Genomic DNA, 25,134 nt, shown 5'->3' on the forward strand with positions numbered 1-25,134 from the left:
TTTGGAAAAATGTCTGTTCATGTTTTCTGCTCATTTTTAAGTTGGATTGTTTGTTTTTGGGTTATGAGTTGTATCAGTTCTTTATATATTTTGGATACAAACCCTTTATTGGATACTTCATTAAATATCATCTCTCATTCCACAGGCTGCCTTTTAGTTTTGTTGATTGTTTCTTTCACTGTGCAGAAACTTTTTATTTTGATATAGTCCCAATGGCTTATTTTTGCTTTTATTTCCCTTGCCTCAGGAGACATATCTAGAAAAATGTTGCTATGGCCATGCCAGAGATTGCTGCCTGTGCTCTCTTCAAGGGTTTTTATGATTTCAGGTCTCACATTTAGGTATTTAATCTGTTTTGAGTTTATTTTTTTGTATGGTGAAAGAAAATGGCCCGGTTTCATTCTTTGGCATTTGGCTATTTAGTTTTCCCAACATCACTTGTTGAAGAGACTATCTTTGTTCCTACTTTATATTAATTCCTCCTTTATCGAAGATTAATTGACCATAGGGTCATGGATTTTTGGGGGGGTTGGGTTTTATTCTGTTGATCTATGTGTCTATTTTTATGCCAGTACCATACTGTTTTAATTATTACCACTCTATAGTCTAACTTGAAATCTGGAATTGTGATACTTCCAGGAGTTTTGTTTTTTCTTTCTCAAGATTGCTTTGGCTATTAGAGGTCTTTTGTGGTTCCATACAAATTTTTGGATTGTTTGTTCTAGTTCATTTTGATATAGATTGCATTAAATCTGAAGATTGCTTTGGATAGTATAGACATTTTGACAGTATTTTTTCTTCCAACCCATGAGCATGACTGTCTTTGCATTTCTTTGCATTGTCTTCATTTTTTTTGTAAGTGTTTTATAGTTTTCAGAGTACAGGTCTTTCAGCTTTTTAAGTTTATTTCTAGATACTTTATTGTTTTGGTGCAATTGTAAATGGGATTGTTTTCTTAATTTCGCTTTCTGCCACTTCATTATTAGGAATGCAACAGATTTCTGCACATTAATTTTGTATCCTGTGACTTTACTGAATTCATTTATCAGTTTTAGCAGTTCTTTTGGTGGAGTCTTTAGGGTTTTCTATATAGTATGTGATCTGCAAATAGTGAGAGTTTTATGTCTTCCTTACCAGTTTGGATAACTTTTATTTCTTTATGTTGTCTAATTGCTGTGGCTAGGACTTCTACTCCTGTGTTGAATGAAAGTGGTGAGAATGGACATCCTTGTCTTTTTCCTGACCTTAGGGGAAAAGCTCTCCATTTTTCACCATTGCATATGATGTTGGCTGTGGGTTTTTCATATAAGGCTTTTAAATGTTGAGGTGAACCTAATTTGCTGAGGGTTTTTATCATGAATAGATGGTGTACTTTCTCAAATGCTTTTCTGCATCTATTGAAATGATCATATGGTTTTTATCCTTTTTCATACTGATGTGATGTATCACACTGATTATTTTGTGAATATTGAACCACACTTGCATTCCAGAAATAAATCCCACTTGATGTTGGTATGCGAATTCTTTTAAATGTATTGTTGGATTTAGTTTGCTAAATTTTGTTGAGGACTTCTGCACCTATATTCATGAGGGATATTGGCATATATTTCTGGGTTTTTTTGTGATGACTTTATCTGGTTTTGGTATCAGGGTGATACGGGTCTCATACAATGAATTTGGAGGTTTTTCTGACTCTAGTATTTTTTGGAATAGTTTGAGAAGAATAGGTATTAATTCTTCTTTAAATGTTTGGAAGAATCCCCCAAGAAGCCATCTGTTCCTGGACTTTTGTTTGTTGGGAGTTTCTTGATTACTGATTCAACTTTATTGTTGGTAATTAGTCTGTTCAATTTTTTCTTCTTCTTGCTTTTGTTTTGGTAGGTTATATGTTTCTAGGAATTTATTCATTTCTTCTAAGTTGTCTGATGTGTTGATACATTGGTTTTCATAATATTCTGCTATAATTGTTTGTATTTCTGTGGTGTTGGTTGTTATTTCTCCTCTTTCATTTGTGATTTTGTTTATTTAGGTTCTCTCTCTCTCTCTCTCTCTCCTTGACGGATCTAGCTGGAGATTTATCAATTTTGTGATCTTTTCAAAGAACGAGCTCCTGGTATCATTGAACAGTTCTATTGTTTTTCTGGTTTCTAGATAATTTATTTCTTTTTAAAAATATGTTTGTTTGTTTGTTTAGAGTGCATGAGCAGGGGTAGGGCAGAGGGAGAGGGAGAGAGAGAGAATCCCAAGCAGGACCCATGCTGTCAGCATAGAGCCTGATGTGGTGCTTGATCTCATGAACTATGAAATCATGACCTGAGCCAAAACCAAGAGTTGGTCACTTAATTGACTGAGCCAACCAGGTGCCCCCTATATCATTTATTTCTGCTCTAATCTTTATTATTTCCTTCCTTCTGTTGGTTTTGGGTTTTGTTTGTTGATCTTTTCTTAGCCAGCTCCTTTAGGTGTAAGATTAGGTTGTTTATTTGAGATTTTTCTTGCTTCTTGAAGTAGGCCTATATTGCTATAAACTTCCCTCTTAGAACCATTTTTCCTGCATCCCAAAGATTTTGGACCATTGTGTTTTCATTTTCATTTGTTTCCATGTAATTTTTTATTTCTTCTTTGATTTCTTGGTTGACCCATTCATTGTTTAGTAACATGTTATTTAATCTTCATGTATTTGCGGTCTTTTCAGATTTTTTCTTGTGGTTGATTCCTAGTTTCATATCATTGTGGTCAGAATAAATACATAGTATGACTTTGATTTTTAAACATTTGTTGGGGTGCCTGGGTGGCTTAGTTGGTTAAGCATCTGACTCTTGGTTTTGGATCAGGTCATGACCTCATGGTTTGTGAGATTGAGCCCTCTGTTGGGCTCTGTGCTGACAGTGCAGAGCCTGCTTGGGATTCTCTCTCTCCCTCTCTCTCTTCCCCTCCCCTGATTACACTTGCTCTCTCTCTCTCTCTCTCTCTCTCTCTCTCTCTCTCTCAAAATAGATAACTGAAAAAATTTTTTGTTGAAACTTGCTTTGTGACCTAATATGTGATCTATTCTGGAGAGTGTTCCATCTACACTTGCAAAGAATGTGTATTCTGCTGTTTTAGGATGGAATGTTCCAAATATGTCTGGTTCAGTGTGTCATTCAAAGCCACCATTTCCTTGTTAATTTTCTGTTTGGTTGATCTGTCCATCAATTTGAGGAGAGTGTTAAAGTCCCCTAACTGTTTTATGTATTTGGGTGCTTTCATACTGGGTGCATAATTATTTACAATTCTTATCTCCTCTTTTTGGATTATCCCCTTTATTATTTTATAGTGTCATTCTTTGTCTCTTGTTACAGTCTTTGTTTTAAAGGCTACTGCAACCCTGGCTCTCTTTTGACATCCATTTATCCATGATAAATGTTTCTCCATTCCCTCACTTTCAACCTTCAGGTGTCTTTAGGTCTGAAATGTGTCTCCTGTAGACAGCACATAGATGGGTCTTGTTTTTTATCCACTCTGTCACCCTATGTCTTTTGATTGGAGCATTTAGTCACTTATATTCAAAGTAATTATTGATAAGTATGCACTTGCTGCCATTTTGTTATGTGATTTGTGGATGCATTGTAGTTTTTCTCTTTCCCTTTCTTCTCTTTGCTCTCTTCTCTCTCAGTTAGTTGGCTTTTTGTAGTGATATACTTGGATTCCTTTTCTTTATTTTTTGCATATCTGTGACTGGTTTTTAATTTGTGGTTACCATTAGGTTTGTATATAACATCTTCTGCATATAGCAATCTATATTAAGTTGATGGTTGCTTAGGTTTAAACCCATTCTTTACTCCTTTCCCCATCTCCATATTTTAGGTATATGGTGTCATATTTTAAATCCTTTCTTTTATGAATCTCATGACTGATTTTTATAAAGATACTTATTTTTACTGCTTTTGTGTTTTTTTCTTTTCATGCTTTTATTTATAGTCTTTCCTTTCCACTCAAAGGGTCCCCTTTAATATGTCTTGTAGAGTTAGTTTATTAGCCATAAACTCCTTTAGTTTTTGTTTGAGAAACTTTCTCTCTCCTTCTATTCTGAATGATAGGCTTGCTAGATAGAGTATTCTTGCATGCAGATTTTTCCCTTTCAGCACTTTGGATACATCATGCCACCCCCTCTGGCCTGCAAAGTTTCTGCTGAAAAATCTTCTGATAGCCTTATGCAGTTTCCTGTAACTGTCTTTTCTATTGCTTCTTAAAAATTTTTTTTTTATCGCTACTTTTTGCCATTTTGGTTACTATGTGTCTTGGTGTGGACCTCCTTAGGTTGTTTTTGAGGGGATCTCTGTGCCTCCTGGATCTGGACATCTATTTTCTTCCCCAGATTAGGGAGGTTTTCAGCTATCATTTCTTCAAGTAAATTTTCTGTCCCCTTCTCTCTTTCTTCTTCTGACCTCCCTATAATGTGAATGTTATTATGCTTGATGGAGTCACTGAGTTCCCTAAGACTATTCTCAATTTGCCTAATTTTCTTTCATGTGTTCATTTGTTTCATTTCTTTCATTACTTTCCCTTAGTCTGTCTTCCAGGTCGTGGATTCATTCTTCTGCTTCATCTAGACTGCTATTTATTCCATCAAGTTTATTTTAAATTTCATTTATTGTGTTCTTGATCTCTGATTGGCTGTTTTTAATCTCTGTGTTAAGGGTTTCACTAATGTTTTCCACTCTTTTCTCAAGTCCAATGAGTATCTTTATGCTCATTACTTTAAATTCTCTATCAGGCATGTTACTTGTATTCATTTTGCTTCGGTCTCTTGCTGTGGTTTATTTCTGTTCTTTCATTTTGTAGATATTTCTCTGTCTCTTCATTTTGTCTGACTTTCTGCATGTGTGTCTCTGTGTTAGGAAAGTAAACTACTTCTCTTGCTCTTAATGATAATAGCCTTATGAAGAGAGGTCCTGATGGTGCAGAAAAACTCTAAATTTTACTCCCTAGTGTTTTTTTCCTGGAGCCTGAAATCTTTCTGATTGTGCATTACATTTAGATTTAGGAGGATACAATTAGATCAAATATTAGATTTTTAAAGCACACAAACATGGAAAACCATTGACATTATCAAAAATACATAATCCAGAAACCATGGCAAATCCAAAATTACCAAGTAAAATAGATGTTTTAAAGTCTCTCTAAAAGCAGTGGCCATTGACTCTATATTACTGTTGCTGACAAAGCATTTGTATTTTACATCATAAATTTTGTTTATTGAGAATCTTGCAGTTCTAGCAAGCAATAAAATTATGAACAACAGGATAGAAAGATGCATACTTTCTTAATGAGTAGAAATAGCTCACCTTCAGCACAGGCTGAGACTTTAAAGAATGAATGGGATTCTTTTGGTCACTAGTGGCAGAAAACCTGACCCAACCTGGCCTAAAAGGGTATCTATTGTCTCGTATAACTAAAAAGCCCAAGTGGTAGGTCCTAAAGCTTCCAGTCTAGGTGGTTTCAGGCAAACCGATTCACTAGTGCTCCATCCTTTAATTCTATCTTCTGAATAGCTTCAGTATCAGGTTCCACACAGTAGTGCTCCAGTCCTTCCAACCTCTTAGGTTCAAGACCAAAAAAAAAGAGCAAGTTGGCTTCCCCAAGAACTCAGTTACTGACTTGAATCTCCCTTTCATCCCTGAGCCAACTACTGTGGCTAAAGGAACATGATACACTGACTAGCTTAGGCCTAAGGAGTATGTTTCACCTCTGAGTAAGGACAGAGGTTTAGTCTTGCTCAAGCACATGGACTATAGGGAGGAAGAGTGAAGAAAGAGTAAAAAAAAAAAACAAAAAAAATTAATGTTCATTCATTTTTGAAAGACAGAGAGAAACAGAGTGCAAGCAGGGGTGGGACAGAGAGAGAGGGGGACACAGATTCCGAAGGAGGCTCCAGGCTCTGAGCTCTCAGCACAGAGCTGGACATGGGGGCTCATACCCACAAGCCATGAGATCATGACCTGAGCCAAAGTCAGACGCTTAACCGACTGAGTCACCCAGGTGCCCCGAAAGAGTAAAAATTAATATGAAAATTGGGAGCTCTTACTGGAAGATGGAAATGTATGGGATTCTAATATCAAACGACATATGCCTATTATATGAGGAATCTCAATTGTGGCCATGGAGATATAGTTTTACCTGCTCTGTCAGTACCAATTAACAAGTGGTCTTAGATCAAAGGTGATGATAAAAATGAAGAGTGAATACCCCATTGATAAGACAGATGTGCCACTGGATCATCAGTTTCCTTGGCTGTACAATTATACCACTTACAACTTTTTTTTTTGGGATGAGGATTAATAAACCAATGCATGTGAAAGCATAGGTGGTTAATAAAGGTCAATTATCATCTCATTTTCCTTTGAGTCAAATTTTCCTTTCTTAGGTTTAAAGTTAGTCAAAATAGGAAGTACATGTGATTATTTTTGTTTAATCTCTAGAACCTAAGACAGTAGCTAGTACATAGTAAAAATAATGTGTGCTGAAAAACTAAATAGGTGTACTAGTTAGGTTATAGGATCAGCTGCTGTAACAAAGATACCACAATATAAAATGGATCAAACAAGACAAATGTTTATTTCTCTCTCACAAAGCAGTCTGGAGCTTTTAGGCAATTTTTGGTAGGAAGGCAGCTCTGCTCCTATAGATCATGAAGCCTTCTTCTATCTTATTCCACCTTTCCCTTATTTTCTTTATGGGCATGGTTGAAGCTTGCTGACCACCATCATAACTATGTTCCAGCCCATGGGAAGTAGAAACAAGATATAATAGGCACACAGCATCCTTTTAAGAATGTAATACAGATATTGTGCACATCTCTTCTACTCACATCCCCTCAGACATTAGTTATGTGGCTACAATAAGCTACAAAGAATGTTGAAGAAGATAGCTTCTCGCAAGGCAGTCAGAAGCCAGCTCAGGGGGATCTGTTACAGAAACAGATGAGGAGATAGGATAGATCAATGAGTGGTCTCTGTCACATGCAGCCATGTGAAGGTCTGAGACACCGGAGCAATGGGTACCAGTTTTCTCACAATGTTGCTGGCAATGAAAAAGCAAAGGAAAAGCTACTTGGAAACAACTGTGGATCATAGTTTCAGAGAGTCATATGTAAATGTGTTAATACGTTAATGTTAATATATGTAAATAAGTTAAGGCTAAAGATGGAGATGAGACTAATGGAATTTTATGATTAGCAAATTGACTAACTATTATCTTAAATGCATTCCATAAAGCACTTATTTCTTTTAACTCAGCTCATCTAATTTTATTAGGTTGGAACTATGAACTTGGATTTTATTTACTGGATTTTATTGTTAAAGGGTTACTTTTCTAGGAATGATTCACCCCCATCTGATCATTTCTCCATATGAAAGTTCTAAGGAATGTAGGAAGCATTATTTGAGCTAAGAATTATATTTTCAACTAAAGATATATAAAAGAATCTTAATTGATGAATTGCAGTCTGTTCCACATTGAAGAGAGCTGTCCTAAATCAAAGATGACATATTTAGGCAACTGGGTGTCCCAGAAAATCTGGGACAGTCTAATTTTAGATATCTGATAGTCACCAATGCTACAAAACATTTTTGAACATGTACCACCAATATGTGTATATTTATTTATATATCTATGTGTGTGTGTGTGTGTGTGTGTGTGTGTGTGTGTGTGTGTATCCTGGCATGTTGTGTACATTATGAAACATACACCAAAAAAGAAATTTTTAAAGGATGAGCTAAACAAATTGCAAATAGAAGTTTTAATACTCACTTCTTATATCCTCCTAGGGCTCATGCACACACAACATGAAAATCATTGTCTAGTCAATAATAGAGTCTAGACCAGAACTCAGGTCTCCTGACTTATAGTTCAGTAGTCTTTCCTCTTAACTGCATTGTCTTTCATCTTTCTAATACCCAATGTAACTAAAGCATAAGGCAGGCATTTGTTCCAGACAAAATGGAGTAAGTCAATCCCATTTTACACCCCCTTCTAACAGTAACAATACCAAAAAACACTAAACAGAATAAGTCATTTACCAGAAGATCTGAAAAGTGGAAAAAAGGCAAATTAGTTAGACATCTTGAGACTTGAGGAATGACCTTGTAGTGAGTTTCCTGGGTTTTTTTCTTGCCCTCTATATATTCGTGTCTGTATGATACAAATATTTGCAACCTGGAAACAACAGTGGGCAGAGGCAAAACAAAAGAAAACTGCAACAAAAAAAAGAAAATCTTGTTTCTCTAGCCAAAGGACTGGGAAAGGGGAAGCCCAATAGAGCAGAGACTTCTGAATTGTGTGTGGTAGGCAGAATTCTAAGAAGTACTGACCCAAGTTTCCTGTCATTGAATACATGCCTGCCCTGGAACTATGAATTTGATGGACATGACCTCTATGGTTAAGCTATGTTATACAGCATGGTGGACATTAAGATAAGATAAGGAGATTATCCAAGTGGTCCTGGCCTAATCACATGAGCCTTTTAAAAGTCAAGAGTTTTCTCTGCTTGGTAGTAGAAGGCGAAATCAGAGAGAGTCAAAGCATGAGAAGCATTTGGCATGAGGGAGGTTTTCTATTGGTAAGATGGAGGAATCCACATGGCAAGGATCTGAGAATGGCCTCTAGGAGCTGAGTTTGGCCCCCAGCTGACGGGTAGCAAGACTCCAGGATCTTAGTCACACAACTGCAAGGAAATGAATTCTGCCGGCAATGTGAAAGAGGTAGAAGTGGGTCCTTCCCTAGCTGAAGCTCCAGGTGGGGATGTAGCTGGCCCACATCTTGATTTTAGCCTTATCAGACCTTGAGCTATGGGATTCTTAACCAAGGAAACCATGAAATAACAAATTTTTGTTGTTTTAAACCACTAAGTTATTGGTAATTTCCTTGTTCTTGTGACAAACCCTATGAAAAAGCCATGTATGTCCTCATCCCTATGGCACTGCAATAGTAGGGCTGGTTGGCAGAACTTCTACTGTGTGTTAATTTCTTGTTGCTGCTGTAAAAAATCACCAAAAGTTAGTGGCTTAAAAGAACACAAATTTATTATCTTACAGTTCTGGAAATCAGAAGGCCAATATGGGTCTTACTGGGCTAAAATCAAAGTGTCCATAGAGCCACTTTCTTTCTGGAAACCTTTCTGGAGTCTTTGGAGAGAATCCATTTCCTTGCCTTCTCCAGCTTTTAGAGGCTGCCTGCATGCCTTGGCTCATGGTTCCTTCCTTTATCTTTAAAGCACATCACTCTGACCTCTACTTCTGTGATCATATCGCCCCTCTTTTTCTTGGACCTTTTTGCCTTCTTCTTATAAAGACACTTGTGATTACATTGGGCCCATCTGGATAATCCAGGGTATCTTCCCATATCAAGATTCTTAACTTAATCACATTTGTGAAGTCTCTTTTACTATGTAAAGTAATATATTCATAGGTTCTAAGGATTAGGATAGAGACAGCTTAGGTGGGGTGGGGGGGATTATTCTGTCTACTTCAACTCCCTACTATAACACTACAGAGGCTTTATAAACCAAATTGACATTTGAATCACAGCCCTCAAAAGTGGGCTAGGACATACATTCTGAACATTAATAAGTTAACTACATGGTCAATTAGGGTATCTAAATAGGAATCAGAGTCTTATGATATCCAACTGCCCAGAATATAGTACAAAATTACTCATCATATTAGGCAAATTTCAACTCAAATAAGAAAAGATATGGGGAGCCTGGGTGGCTCAGTCAGTTAAGCGTCTGACTTCTGCTCAGGTCAGGTCATAATCTCGAAGTTTGTAAGTTTGAACCCTGCATTCGCCTCTATGCTGATAGCTTGGAGCCTGAAGCCTGCTTTGGATTCTGTCTCCCTCTCTCTCTGCCCCTCCCCCATTCGTGCTCTGTCTCTCTCTCTCTCTCTCTCTCAAAAATAAATAAACATTAATTTAAAAAAAAGAAAAGAAAAGATAATCAACAGATGCCAACACCAAGATGATGAAGATGTTGGAATTATCAAAGATTTTAAAGCAGCTATTATAAAAACGTTCAGCAACAGGCACATGAAAAGATGCTCAACGTCGCTCCTCATCAGGGAAATACAAATCAAAACCACACTCAGATACCACCTCACGCCAGTCAGAGTGGCTAAAATGAACAAATCAGGAGACTATAGATGCTGGCGAGGATGTGGAGAAACAGGAACCCTCTTGCACTGTTGGTGGGAATGCAAACTGGTGCAGCCACTCTGGAAAACAGTATGGAGGTTCCTCAAAAATTAAAAATAGACCTACCCTATGACCCAGCAGTAGCACTGCTAGGAATTTACCCAAGTGATACAGGAGTACTGATGCATAGGGGCACTTGTACCCCAAAGTTTATAGCAGCACTCTCAACAATAGCCAAATTATGGAAAGAGCCTAAATGGCCATCAAATGACGAATGGATAAAGAAGTTGTGGTTTATATAAACAATGGAATACTATGTGGCAATGAGAAAGAATGAAATATGGTCTTTTGTAGCAACGTGGATGGAACTGGAGAGTGTTATGTTAAGTGAAATAAGTCATACAGAGAAAGACAGATACTATGTTTTCACTCTTATGTGGATCCTGAGAAACTTAACAGAAACCCATGGGGGAGGGGAAGAAAAAAAAAAGAGGTTAGAGTGGGAGAGAGCCAAAGCATAAGAGACCCTTAAAAACTGAGAACAAACTGAGAGTTAATGGGGGGTGGGAGGGAGGGGAGGGTGGGTGATGGGTATTGAGGAAGGCACTTTTTGGGATGAGCACTGGGTGTTGTATGGAAACCAATTTGACAATAAATTTCATATTAAAACATAAATAAATAAATAAATAAATAAATAAATAAATAAATGTGTAAAAAGTAAAAAAAAAAAATGTTCAGTAAACAATTACAAATACTCTTGAATCAAATAGAAAAGAAACAGAAAATCTTAGCAAAGATTTATAGAAGATATAAAGACAAACCAAATGGAGATTTTAGAATTTAAAAATACAGTAACCGAAATAAAAAATTCATTGGATAGGTGTTCTAACTGAACATAGGACTTAATTTTTAGAGGTTACTGAATGATAACATTGACAAGTCAATGCTGTTGAAAGAGTTTAGGGGCACCTGGGTGGCTCAGTCAGTTAAGCCTCCAACTTCGGCTCAGGTCATGATCTTGTGGTTTGTGGGTTCAAGCCCCATGTCAGTCTCTGTGCTGACAGCTCAGAGCCTGAAGCTTGCTTCAGATTCTGTATCTCCCTCTCTCTCTGCCACTCCCCTGCCCACGTGCTCTCTCTCTCAAAAATAAATAAACATTAATTTTTTTTTTAAAAAAAGAAGAGTTTATTAAGAAGCATGCCCAGCCATGTAGGGCTACATGAGGAAGTACTAGGGTCAGTGAGGAGGCAGGAGGAGCAAGAGGGAAGCATAGGTACAAGTCTTTATTGTGGTTTCTGAAAGAAGGAATGGGTGAGGCAGGGAGGTCAAGTAGAAACAGGTTTAGGATCAAATAGTTGGAATAATTTTAGCAGACTCTGAGCTATCATGGTGATCTCTAGTTGTTCAGTACCTGGACCCAGGGTGATTTAGAGCAGGGGAAACATTGGCTTAGTGTATGAATGTTAAAGGAAGTGGTTGAGGTACAGACCTGGATTGGTTGGTTTGCATATAAAAAGAATGTGGTAGACGGAGTCACTACCTCCAGGAATTAGTTAGCTCTGGGAGGGCAGTCTTTTCCTATCCAGCAAGACTCCTAAGATGTGAAAGAATCATAAATATAGAAAATCAAAACATAATTAAAATAATGAGTTCAATAGCAAAATTGGCAAGCCAGAAGAGTCAGTGAACTTGAAGATAGAGCAATAGAAATGATCAATATGAACAACAGATGTAAAGAGATATTTTAAAAATGAATGGATCCCCAGGGACCTGTGGGACAGTAACGGAAGATTTAACATTCATGTTATCAAAGTTTCAGGAGAAGAAAAAGAACACTGAGCTGAAAAATATTTGAAGAAATAATGGCTCAAACTTCTCAAACTTGGCGAAGGACATAAACCTACAGATTCAAGAAACTGAATGTACCCCAAACAGAATAAACTTTTAAAGATTCACACACAGACATGTCATAATCAAATCTCTGAAAAGGAAAAACAAAGAAAAACTTTTGAAAGCAGCCAGAGCCAGAGAGAAACAACGCATTCCCAACTGGGGAACAATGAATCAAATGATAGCAGATTTCCCCTCCTTGAAGAACAGTAGGAAGAGGCAAACATTTTCCAAGTTCTGAAAGAAAGACGTTGTCAACCCAGAATTTTTTATCCCGTAAAAAATATCCTTCAAGAAAGAAGGTGAAGAAACACTGAGAGGCTGTATCACCAGCAGACTTGCTTTAAAAGAATGGCTGAAAAACTATTCAGATAGAAAGGAAATGGCAATGAAAGGATTCTTGAAACATCATGAATGAAAAAAAGATCAGTGGAATTATACAGATTGCATGCTATAGAACATTCTTGAAGTGACAAAATTATAGTGATGGAGACTAGATCAGTGGTTGCAAGGGTTAGGGTCAGGAGAAGGTGTGATTATTATTTAAAAAATATTTTTTAATGTTTATTTATTTTTGAGAAAGAGAAAGAGGGAGAGACACACAGCACAACCGGGGGAGGGGCAGAGAGACAGGGAGACACAGAATCCGAAGCAGGCTCCAGGTTCTGAGCTGTCAGCACAAAGCCAGACATGGGGCTCAAACTCACGGAGTGCGAGATCATGACCTGAGCCGAAGTTGGATGCTTAACCAACTGAGTCACCCAGATGTCCCAGGAGAAGTGTATTAAAGTGTAACACAAAGAAGTTTCTTTCTGGTGATTGGGTGATAGAATAGTTTTGGATCCTGTTTGTGGTAATGGTTACGGAATCTATGCATGCAGTAAGATTTCAAATTTCACCATTCAAAACGAGTGTATGTAAAGAAAGACTGGTGAAATCCAAATAAAATCTGAATTTGATTGAACAGCATTGTACCAATGTGAATTTCCTGGTTTTGGCATTTTATTATGGTTATAGAAAATATTATCATTGGGGCAAGATTAGGTACACAGAAACTCTCTTGTAATATTTTTACAATTTTTTATCCTAAACAATTTCAAAATAAAATGTTATTAGGACCTATATCAATGGTTTTTAAAAATCTGATAATTGATAAAGGTAGGATAAGAACAGGTGAATGCAGGATTTGGAGAAAATCAGCTGAACTGGTATACGATAGATTTTGGTTGGTTCAGTGAGATCATTATTTGCCACACTCCCACTAATCTATACACACAAATGTACATGTGCATACTCGCAAACACACAAGCTCAGTTATACTCACCTAGATTTCAGCATTTCCTTATTATCCTTCTAGCATTCTCTTTCTAGCCATTTACCTTATTTTTCTGTGCTTAGCATTAGGAAAGATCTGTCAGGAGATCTGACCCATTTAATTCCTCTCTGTACCTACTTCTGCTTCAACTCCTAACCCTTTCTGAAACCCTTATAGCTCTTGTTAGCATAAAATTCTAACCTCTATTTCTAACAATTATTTGCCAGCAGCCTACTTAACATTGCAATATTTACTGAGCCTTATTAGGTATGATGGGTATGATGAGAGGACACAGGCCTGACACAGAGGCCTGACTCAGCACTAAGTGGTGTGAAACAAAGGAGACACCCTAAAGCTGCCACATCTCACTGTCACATTTCTGGGACCCATATGTCCTCTGGATGGCAGGGGCTGGAGAAGAACTTCTCCATAAAAGTCTGCAGAAACTGCAGGTGAGTAGGAAGTTGGAGGAGAGGAAAAGAGTGGTGAGAAGGTAGCTTATTTAGGAGAACGTTATCCAGATCAAATCCTTTGGTGATCAGGCTAGGACTGAAAAAGGATAAGAGAAGTCAAAATAATAGAAGGAACAGAAAATTTCTTATAGCTAAAGGCTCTATTCCCATCTTGTTCTGAGGCTAAAGGGAAAAGAGGGTCAAGGATGGTAGACCCAGTTCTGAGGCCACTGGGAGAGGGAACAGAGAGAGCTTAGTTGCTGTGGATAACTTTGTGGATCCAGTCTGTATAGCGGGAAACCTTGGTGTAGTAGCCAATATCACCTTTCAAAATACACCCTGCTGACCAAGATAGGATCCCATGGAGCTGATTTTGGCACAGGATTGGGACAGCATCTAATTCCTGTTAGAAAAAGGACAGATGGGTCAGACAGGATAGCCAAAACAAAGATGACCTAGTGCCAAGTCCCTGAGCGGCCCAGAATAGAAAGACTTAGGGGATAAGGACAGGGAGAAATGTCTGGTGGACATCTTGGGCCCACCCAACTACTTCTAGGCCATATCAGAGTTAGCCATAAAGAAATAAGAACACTCTGAGATGTTTCCACCCTAGCATCTAAGTTCATTCATTGTTGGAAGGACACAGTCCTTCCTGGATCCCATATACATTGATCTCTTCTTGAATGTAGAGACAGGAGATTGGAATGGTTGAGGGAAATATGTGGACCCCAAAACAGCCCCAAACTCAAATGGGCAGAGAGAAAAGAGTTACCTTACATGAGTGTGTGTTCTCCAGAGATGATCCTGCACAGAACATGTTTTCTGTGATTTTAATAGGAATTTGTCTTACAAGGGACTCTTGGCAGTCATCATTAGAAAACCAAAAGACAGTCTGGTTTACCTGGATATCAGGTTCTGGATCTGAGCACATGAGTGTGCACACATGCGCACACACAAACACAGAGGGAGAGAGACAGAAGAGGCTTTGTTTCTCTTTGATCCTTCACATATTCATCTTTCTTTCTTCTCCCCTTCCCTCCCTCTTTTCTGTTATTAATCTCTCCATCATTCAGTGAATCATCATTCAGAAAAAGCCAACATGAAAAGGAACCAGAGAGGAAGAAAAAATAATGAAATGAATAAACCAAGTCTGGTCCCAGTGTTGTAAAACTGCATGCCTTGGGCTTGTGTGTACATGCTTTTATTTGTGAATGCTTGTCTATAAGTTACTAATGAATGAGCCACACTCAGCATCACCAGTAGGATTACCTGCCAATCTCTTCCTCACCCAGATACCCTTTCACCCTCACCTGGGTGATGAAACAAGAACACTGGATTCCTTTAACAGCTACGTTACCAATTGGGGCCTCAATTTCCAAATGAATAAAACTAGAGGTTGAGATATTATAAGTTCTCAGGGCTCTTCCAGCTCTCATAATCTATAATAATAGTTATATGATAATCCTCTTTGTGTGGGTATGCAAGGAGCACTAAGGGTCTGTCTTGGGAGGGTTACTCACTGAAATTCCTCCATTCCCAGCCCCAGCCAGAGACAGTGCACTTTTCCCCTCTTCTGTCATTCGTGGTGTTGGGTAGAACCACCAGCTTGACATGATCCTTGAGCTCTACGGGATGATTCAGCTTGATGAGCATGAGGTCATGCTCAGCAGAATCCCGGGTAAAATCTGGGTGTTGGACAATAAATGTGGGTCTTAAGTTCCCCATCTTGTTTTGAAAATTCTCTTTTGAAGCCGCAACGTTTATCTCAAGAAATCTGGAAAAGGCCATGAAGGATTAGTAGAAGAAGGAGATATTTTCCTATTGTTCAACTTGTATCTTTTCTACCCCAACTTGCTTTGTGACTTTGCATGAGTTCCTTCCATAACTTGGCAAGACCTCCATCTCCTTGTCTGGCAAATGAGCAATTGCTACTGCAGTTCTATAATTCTTTGATCTGTACCACATTGTATATAGGCTTTTTATCCCAATGGATTCATCCCCTAGTCCTCGGCTTCCCCAGATCCCTCAGTCTACATCATCCCACCCAAAAATCAAACTCATAACCACCTACATCTACTTCCTGCCTCCTTCCAATAACTTCTCAGGCTTGAGAGCCCCTGGGCAAGTCTCTTCAGGGCTGAGCCTCAGTACCCCTTTAACAATCTCAGTGACTAAGGGGGACCACTTTTCCCTCTAGGACTCCATTACTCACGGTAAGAAGCAGTGGGCTGCAGTGAGAACCCACTGTTTGTGGATCAGGGTCCCCAAACAAGGCTCATATTCTGAGTTCAGGAAAACCAGAAAGGTTGGTGCAGTTTCTATGCTCATCTGGTTGAACTGCTGGGCTAATTTTACTTGTGTTGGTGTTGGTATTACAATTATTGTTGTTACCACTGTCAGATAAGGGAAAGGAGAGCAGAATTTTAGAGACAGGTGCAGACATTCCAGAGGATAGAAGTTTGGAATATTTTATGTGGAAGTGCTTTGAAATGGTCAATGTGTTACTGATATAGGAGGTGTTATTGGACCATTCAGGGTCCTTCTGCTAATTTTCCCTTAGGCTTTCCTCTGAATTTATATACTCCTTATTCACTCCTCTTCTCCTTCCTTCCTTCTTCTTGATACCTCTCTATTTTCTTCAAGCTTTCTTCCTAGCTATATAGCAAAATCACATTCTTTTGCCAAGACCCACCATCCTTTGTGTCAAGTCTTATTATCTCAGTCTGAATCTTCTCATGCACCCATGGAGCCAGAGGAAAATCAGTGGGCTCTAGATATCTCTGAGTGTTCTAGGAAACTTCTAATCACTGGGTTCCTAAATTCTTATCTAAGTAATGTACTCTCTACCCACCTTATCTAGACCCATTTCCTACAATTTCCTCCAATATGACCTTTTCAAAATTTAAGCCAAAATAGAAACCTGCACTCACCAGTCACTGTCAGAATGCTGAAGACTAGAAAGAGGCGGTTCATATCTGTGATCTCCATGCTCTCTTGCAGTAAGAAGATCTGGGAAGGGAGTGAACTACAACAAACCTGGTCTCCTGGAAGCTTTGCAAAGGGAGAAATATCAAAGAGGTGTAGGGACATCCAAGGGAGCAAAGTTCGCTCAACCAAGGTAGTATGCCACCAAAGGGAGGAAAGATAGCCAGGCCAGATCCTATCTCTCTAGAGTGTCTGTCCTCCCATTGTAGCATGTGAAATTTCTCCAAGGTGAAATGCCTGACCACTGAGGGATGGCCTATAAACCAAGAGCTTTGCTATACTTTATTAGCAAAGAGAAATCTCAACTGGCCAGTTGTGTCTGCCTTATTCCACTGTCTCCCATAATACTTCAGCTCCCTGGTTCCCTTACATTTACTTACCTGTCCTTAGTGTGGCTGATCTTCACCTCTCTGTGTGACATTCACTAGCCCTCAACTTTCAAATAAACTCCCTCCTCTCTGAGCTACAGATCCCCCTCACCTAACAAGCTGAGTCTTCCCCCATGTCACATTGACTCTTGCCCTAATGTCACACTGGCTCCACCCCATTGCATCCTCTCATGTCACATTGTCCCCATACTATGTCATCCTCCCTCTAACCCCTAGATACCACTGGCCTCTCCCTGAAACTTTGCAGAGCCAAGTAGAGACAGGCAGGGCTCAATATGGAGTTCCCTTGGAATAGAGTCAAAGGGATACCAAAAAAGAATGTATCAGTTGGTTTTTGCTACATAGAAATTTTCTTAAAACTTAGTGGCTTAAAATGGTAGTCAATTATTTGTTCACAATTCTGTGGGTTGCCAATTTGGGATGGGCTTAGCTGGGAAGTTCTCTCAGCAGGACTCATTGATGCGTCTGTGATCAGCTGGCCGTCAATGGTCCCACAAACATGTCTAGTGGTTGGCTGGCTGTCGGCTTTAGAGTGATGAGAGTAACAAGGCCATGTGCCTATCATCCAACAAGCTAGTCCAAGATCATCTATATGATAGCAGTTGCAACGTTCCATAGATCAGAAAAATGGTAAACCCCAATGCTCAAATGTTCAAGCCTGTGCATTATCACATTTGCTAATGTCCCGCAGGCCAAATCAAGTTGCATGGCCAACTCAGATTCACAGGGTAGAAAAGAGTCCACTGTTTGATGGGAAAATCTGTAAAATCGTATTACAAGGGCACAGATAGAAGAAGGGGATTAGTTTTTGGCCATTTTTTCTTGCCATTTTATTGTGTAAATTTTCAAACATAGAAAAAATTTAAAAGCACTGTACCATGAAGACTGCATGCCCACCACCTATTTTCTTCAGCTAACACTTTACTATATTTGTGTTATTACATAGCTATCCATCTATAGTTATGGCTTTTGTTACCATCTACCACATACAGTCAACCAGCTCATCACCTGCAATCTGGCTTCATCTCCCACCTCTCTGACAGCAACTCCTTTTCTCACAGCTGCTTCCCTCACCATATAAGTCCTGAGTTGCTGTAATAGCTTTTAAACTGGACTTCCTTAACAAGCTCTCTCTTTCTCTATCCAGTTTGCCAGATTGATTTTTTTTTTCATTTGTTGTACTCTTGCTTAAAAGCTTGCTGTGGTTCCTAGTGCCCATTATTTCATGTCTAAACTCCTTTGCTTTGCTGCCAAGGCCCTCAGTAATCTGGTATTAATCCATGACTGTAGGAATATGACATAATGGGCAGAGTCAGAGTTCCTTGGCAATCTCAAAAGTAGCCTGTGTCCTTGAGAGATCTGTTGGTAAATTTCTCATCTCTCTCTGACCAACTTTAAAGTTGGCTGTAATCAATGGATTTTAGGCCTTTTAGCTTGGCCCCACTTGAACATCTCCCATCAGCACCCCATAAAAATCAGTTTCTGCTCTGACCTGGATATCTTCTTCTCCTTGGCTCTTGGTCAAAATCCCTGGACTTTCATTCTTCTATGGTCTCTGTGTCCCTACTGGTGAGCAAGGACTGGCTCCTCCCCCTGGCATTTTGTCAAACAGTGGCCTTGTTTTGAATATATTCTTCTGATTGGCTATTAGTCCTTCTATCCTTGCTGGGTTCATACAAGAAAGGATTCCCATCCATCCTCTGATATGACTATACCCCTCACTACACTGAAGAGTAGACTTTACTCCCTATCTGTGCTAATTCCTGTCTGGTACCCACTGAGCTCCACTTATTCAGACTAGGTTTTAAGAGGCCCTCAGATTCCAGTTTGTGTCCACTGTCCCTCTCACCAAAGTGTTCCCTGGTACATTATTTTTCTCTCTTATGTACTATAGACTTTTCACTCTGGGCCAGGTAGTTTCTTCAGTGTTATTTTTAATTTTTTTTAAAAAAATTTAATGTTTATTTACTTTTGAGAAAGAGAGAGAGATGGGGGGGGGGGTGGGCAGAGAGAGAGGGAAACACAGAATCCGAAGCAGGCTCCAGGCTCTGAACTGTCAGCACAGAGCCTGACATGGGGCTCGAACTCACAAGGTGCAAGATCGTGACCTGAGCCAGTCAGACACTCAACCAACTGAGCCACCCAGGTGCCCCTCTTTGGTATTCTTCACATTGATCATTTTCCTACATGCTTCCTTTCATTCTTTGGCTCACTGTACAGACACATTTGGGGGCATCTACCCAACCCCACCTCTTGTTAGGGAGTCTGCTCCTGCCCACAACCCTTGCTAAGTGACTCAAGCTTGGATATCAAAGGGTCAGAATCTGGAGACACCTCAGAGACACCTCCTGGATCAATGTAGCTCTACTTCAGTGCCCAAACCCAGTTCTGCCTAACCTGGGTCTGACCTTTCCACATTCATAGCTCATCCCATCCTCACATGCTTCTGGATGGTCTCAGACTTAAGAAGTTCCATTTACCTGGACATACACTTTCTTGGGATGAATGAGTGAATACCACCTATCTCCTGACTTACAACTCCCAATAGGCTTCCACACTGACCTGACCTAAAGATAATCTAAGCTCCCTGGCTTGCCTCGGGTCACTTCCTTGAGTGTTAATGGGAAAAGCATTTCCAGATTATGGTCTTTGATCCCAAGGATCAGGTACTTGACACCATTGGCATGAGATTAAATCTTTTTTCTTTTAAAAGTTAATATAATGACATACAATAAATTGCACATATTTAAAATGTACAATTTGGTCATTCCTGAAAGATTTCTTAAGCCCTTCTGTGATTCCTCCTCTTTCCCTCCAACCCACCACACTATCACCAGGCAACCACTAATCTCTTTCTGTTACTATAGATTAATTTATATTTTCTAGAATATTGGATAAATAGAATCATTACAGCACAGTCTTTTTTGATCTGGCTACTTTCACTCAGTGTAATTAGTTTGGATTCATACATGTTGTTGTGTGACTCTAGAGTTCATTTATTTTCACTGCTGAGTAGTATTCCATTGTATTGATATACCAAAATTTGTTTACCTGTTGATGGATATTTGGGTTGTTTGCAGTTTTGCATTATACAATTAAAGCATCTGTGAACACATAATATATGTGGGTCTTTATGTAAGCATGTATGTGCATATGTGTCTTTATGTAAACAAATGCTTCCTCTTCTCTTGGGTAAATAAATAGAGGCAAAATGGATGGATCATATATAGTAAGTGTAAATTTAACTTTTAAAGAAACTGCCAAATTGTTTTTCAATATTTTACATTCTCACCAGAGGTGAAAGAGTTCCAGTTACTCTTTATCTTCACCAGTACTTGGTATGTTCAGTCTTTTTTTGAAAAAAATTTAGTTGAGATATAATTGATATATAACATTGTATTAATTTTAAGTGTACAGTGTGTTCAGTCTTTTTAAGTTCAGCTATTCTCCTGTGAAATAGTGTTTCATTTCCTTATGACTAATGATTTTGAACATATTTTCATGTGCTTATTTGTCATCCATATACCTCTTTGATAAAGTGTCTGTTCAAATCTTTTGCCCATTTTAAAATTGGATTGTTTCATTCCTTATAATTGAGATGTGAAAGGTTTTTAATATATTCTGGATAGGAGTCCTGCAATACTTCCAACAGCTGGAAGAATGAACTCCTGTAGATCTATCTACATGCTTCTTCTTTAGACCTGCTTGTTCCCAATTTTTGAATCTTTCTTCCAAACCCCTGACTAAGCAGATACACTATTCATCACATGAGTCTTATATTTTAGGCTACTTTTCTTTCCATATAATATAGATGACCAGGTGTACTACTAAAGCTCTTCCAATTACTGCTACCTTCTAGGGCCATCTTTGAATGAGGATTATAATATAGTGGCTCATTTCTTGCTTCACCATATACCAAGCTGATCTATCTGTATATCAAAACAGGTTTTTTTTCTTTTCCATGAAGTGATCATAGGGACTTGCCTGTCCTCCTTTCTACTGTTCCCCATCTCCCAAAAAAAACCACATGAGTGTAACCTGAGAGAGAGGCAATGGTGCCATAGAGGTGAATGAACCAGAAGTCTAAGCCACCTACATATGCAGCTAACTTGACCTCTGGCCCTGCTCATGACTAACCCTAAATGTACAATTTCCATCTCACTATGGACTTCTATTGGGCTCACATGACCTTATGACTTAGTGGATCTGACAGAACACACCTTGTAATGAACAGTTCTGGCTGCATAGCCACTGTATGTCCCAAGATCAGGTGTTCTGTCTATACCAGGGCCTAGTAGCACATCAGGAACCATACTTTTAATGATGTCTGCTGTAGATGGTATAACATTGTTCCAGAACTCTAAAGTATACATAGTGATTCTCTTACTAGGGCTTGCTGTAAATTCTATAAAATGTCTTTTCCCATCACAGATACCTCTTACAGCATAGATCTGCCAGGAAGTATAGCTTAAGGTCTCTCATGAAGTTATAGGCAAGATGCTGTCCAGGGCTGCAGTCATCTGAAGGCTTGACTGGGGCTGGAGGATCTGCTTCTGACATGGCTCATTCACATGGCTTTTGACAGAAAGCCTAGATTCTTTCCACATGAATCTCTCTGAAAGGGATGCTTCAGTGTCCTTATCGTATGGTACCTGACCTCCTTCACAGTAAGTGATCCAAGAGAGAACAAGGAATAAAGCTTTAATGTCTTAGAAGACACATACTATCACATCTGCAATATTTTATTTGTTAGAATTAAGTCACTAATGCCAGCCCACACTGAAGGGAACAGGCATTAAGCTCTCTTGAAGGAAGAAATATCAAAGAATTTGTGGGCATATTTAAAACCACCACACATGGTACCTTCAGTATAGTGGATCATAGTGATATGCAGAATGCCCAGGCAGTCCAGGTTCCTTGGGTTATATTATCACAGAGGGTGAAAGATTTAACCCTTGTCAGGAGTGTAAATGTCTCTGTCATTCATATATTTCTGTTCCCATTCCTCGATAGCAATAGAAATGAATGTATTTGCTAATCAATGCAAGGTACCAGAGGCTGGAACCTCTGCTCCAGCAGAGATTACATCTGGCATGGCAACTGCAATCAGGGCAACTATATGGCTGACTTTATTATTCCTTAGGATCAGACATTTTTTAAGGGCCAGACTGGTGAATTAAATGGGGATAAATGAGGGCCAGTATTCTTTAGGTCTTAAACGGTAGCATAAAACTCTGCCATTCCTTCAGGACATGATATTGTTTTTAGTTACTATCATGTGAAGGTGCAAATCAGTTTCAGATATTTCACTTTGTCTTCCCCACTAATACAACTTTTATCCCACAGTGCAAGAAATCATGGGGTGCCTGGCTGGCTCAGTCAGTTAAATGTCTGACTTTGGCTCAGGTCATTATCTCATGGTTCATGAGTTCAAGCCCCACATTGGGTTCTGTGCTAGCAGCTCAAATCCTGGAGGTTGCTTCCGATTCTGTCTCCCTCTCTCTCTTCCCCTCCCCTGCTCATGCTTTGTCCCTCAAAAATAGACATTAAAAAATTTTTTTAAAGGAAAAAAAAAAAGGAAAGGAAATCAATGTGGAGGTTCTGCCAGTTACCAAGTATTCTATTCCAATTATACACTGGAGAACCAGAGAAATTATTCTTTCTTACTTTAGTTTTCTCCATAGCATTTATCACCATCCACTAATAGTACTTTATTAAGTATAACTTAATATACTTAATTCATTATACTTAATATACTTATTCATCTTATTTATTATCTGTCTCCCCAATGAATCTAATTTCCATAAGGACAGGCATTTTTTTCTTTGTTAAAAAACTGATTTATTTCCAATGCCTACAAAGTGCCTAACACATCACAAAAACATAGTTCTAGCATATAGCAGGCATTCAGTGGATATTTGTTAAATGAAAGATTATATAGTGCCTCTCAACATAAGTTCATTACTGTTATTGTTATAATTGCCCTAAGATTGATTTTTCCATCTCTCCCAGCAAGTATGAATTCAAGTGTGGAATGTTCACTCTGGAGCAAATTAGGGAAAGGTTTCTATAAGTGGATCAGAGATGACTGATGGCACTAAATGTCCCACAGAACAATGTATGCACTGGTGGTGGACTGAGAGGTGGAAGGCAGCCCGTGAGGGACACCACTCCAGGGTTCTCAGTACTTTCGCTCTCTCTCTCCTCTCCTAATGTGAACTGAAGTACATATATTTAATCTCTCACATTTTCCAGTGGTAATTGTTGGTGTTTTTGGCCTCTTAAAATGGCATTTCTTGTTTTTAAAGCATTGAATCATAAAATATTTAAATATTTTCAGGCTTTCTCTTGAAAATTTGGAAGATATGGCTATTGACATCTTTACTGGTGCTTAGCAGTGTACCTTCATATTAAATGGGCATGTGCTTTCCTATTTCATCACAGTCTTCACCACTCTTCATTGCCTTTTTCACTTGAAGGCTAAGTGAAAGTTGTCATTCACCAATGTATGAAAGAAGTGAAGAAAAAGTGATGGAGCTTTTATATCCAAGTCCATATAAAAATTTGGAAAAATAAAATGTAGACAGAGAAATACACATTTCAAGAAAAATGGGGAGAGAGTTTTTAGGAGGTAAGAGAGAACAGAGACTATTCCTAAGCATTTAATATGTAACATGCAGGGGTGCCTGGGTGGCTCAGTCGGTTAGACGTCTGATTCTTGATTTTGGCTCAGAGTATGCTCCCATGGTTTGTGAGATTGAGCTCTACATCAGGCTCTACGAATGGCAGCTCAGAGCTTGCTTGGGATTCTCTCTCTCTCTCTCTCTCTCTTTCTCTCTCTGCTCCTCCTCCACTCATGCCCTCTCTCTCTCTCAGAATAAATAAACATTTAAAAAATATATACTATGCAAACAAAGTAAGACTAGGTACATGAGTGCAATTCAAGATAAAAGGACCATGAATTTGTAACCTTTATTCTAATCCAATAAAGAGGAATAAATAATATATTCTACCTACTGTATAATTTGCAAGGTACTGATTTCTTTTCTTAAAAATCTGTAATTCACATTATTATGCCTGGAAATTTTAGTATTTTTATCATATTGACATTTTACCCCCAAGATACATACTGTACCATTTCAACCCCCCAAATTTTCCCTTTAGGAATGAAAATACAGAAAGATTATTGCTAATTCATATGCTTCATCACTGTTGCTTTCTTGTTTACTTAAAGGTTTTGTAATTCTAGCTGAAGAAATATTTATTTAAATTCTTAACTAAGGACCCTCATTCTTTTCAATTTCAATTTGGGGAAAAGTAATTTACTCTTACTGTTGCTTTCAGTTGATGGTTTTCAGATCCAATAACAGTAAAAGTAAAATTGCACATTGTAATTCTGAATTCTGGGGTGTCTTTAGCTAGCAAATATACATGATGACTAAAAAGAGTAACAACATCATCTGGATGTTTTTTAAAAGGTCAAAAACAAATCCATCACAATCCCAGCATTAAGCTCAGTTTAAATGGCACATAGTTGTCAAACTCTCTTAAGGAAATAAGAGTGTTCTTATATTTATCTCAGTATGTCTTTCTCAGTCCACCACCTTTCTGATCTTCATTGAAGCAAGTTATAAAAATAAGGCAGTTATTGAGCCCAATATTCACTGATAGCCAAGCAGGAAGCTTCTGGATGTGAACCAGACTGGGGATGACTCATTGAAAGCCAAATGTTTGTATGGAAAGCTTCTCCTGAAATCGCACAAAAGCAAATATTTATAAACATGCTAAAAAAGCATTTTGGAACTCTTGGGAGAAAGGGTTAAAATATTGCCACCCATTCCTAATGACACCATTTTGATAAAACGTTACATCGTGCTGACCCAGGCACTAAGTCTTTCAGAAACAAGTTTGCTATAATTGGTAGGGCTGTCCT

The 25,134-nt window shown here is 38.6% G+C and overlaps 1 protein-coding gene across 8 annotated transcripts in view; it reads right to left on the reverse strand.

Moving 5' to 3' along the window:
* Positions 1-25,134, reverse strand: part of LOC106979711 (serine protease 58-like) — a 173,638-nt gene that overhangs the window by 27,072 nt on the left and 121,432 nt on the right. For 3 of the 8 annotated variants that reach the window (XM_053215463.1, XM_053215464.1, XM_053215462.1), the window contains exons 3-6: positions 16,040-16,220; positions 15,348-15,601; positions 14,600-14,748; positions 13,970-14,230 (exon numbers count right to left, since the gene is read on the reverse strand). The exons of 2 other annotated variants lie outside the window; for them this stretch is intronic. In XM_053215463.1, the coding sequence (XP_053071438.1) occupies positions 14,081-14,230; positions 14,600-14,748; positions 15,348-15,601; positions 16,040-16,155 (669 nt within the window). In that variant the 5' untranslated portion in view covers positions 16,156-16,220 and the 3' untranslated portion in view covers positions 13,970-14,080. Of the gene's footprint in view, positions 1-13,969; positions 14,231-14,599; positions 14,749-15,347; positions 15,602-16,039; positions 16,221-16,757; positions 16,879-17,188; positions 20,487-21,636; positions 22,731-25,134 lie in introns of those variants that run through there. 3 more of the 8 variants (XM_015077629.3, XM_053215461.1, XM_027054545.2) reach the window with 3 other exon arrangements.

Source organism: Acinonyx jubatus, chromosome C1 (genome assembly GCF_027475565.1).
Source record: "Acinonyx jubatus isolate Ajub_Pintada_27869175 chromosome C1, VMU_Ajub_asm_v1.0, whole genome shotgun sequence".
Lineage (NCBI taxonomy): Eukaryota > Metazoa > Chordata > Mammalia > Carnivora > Felidae > Acinonyx > Acinonyx jubatus.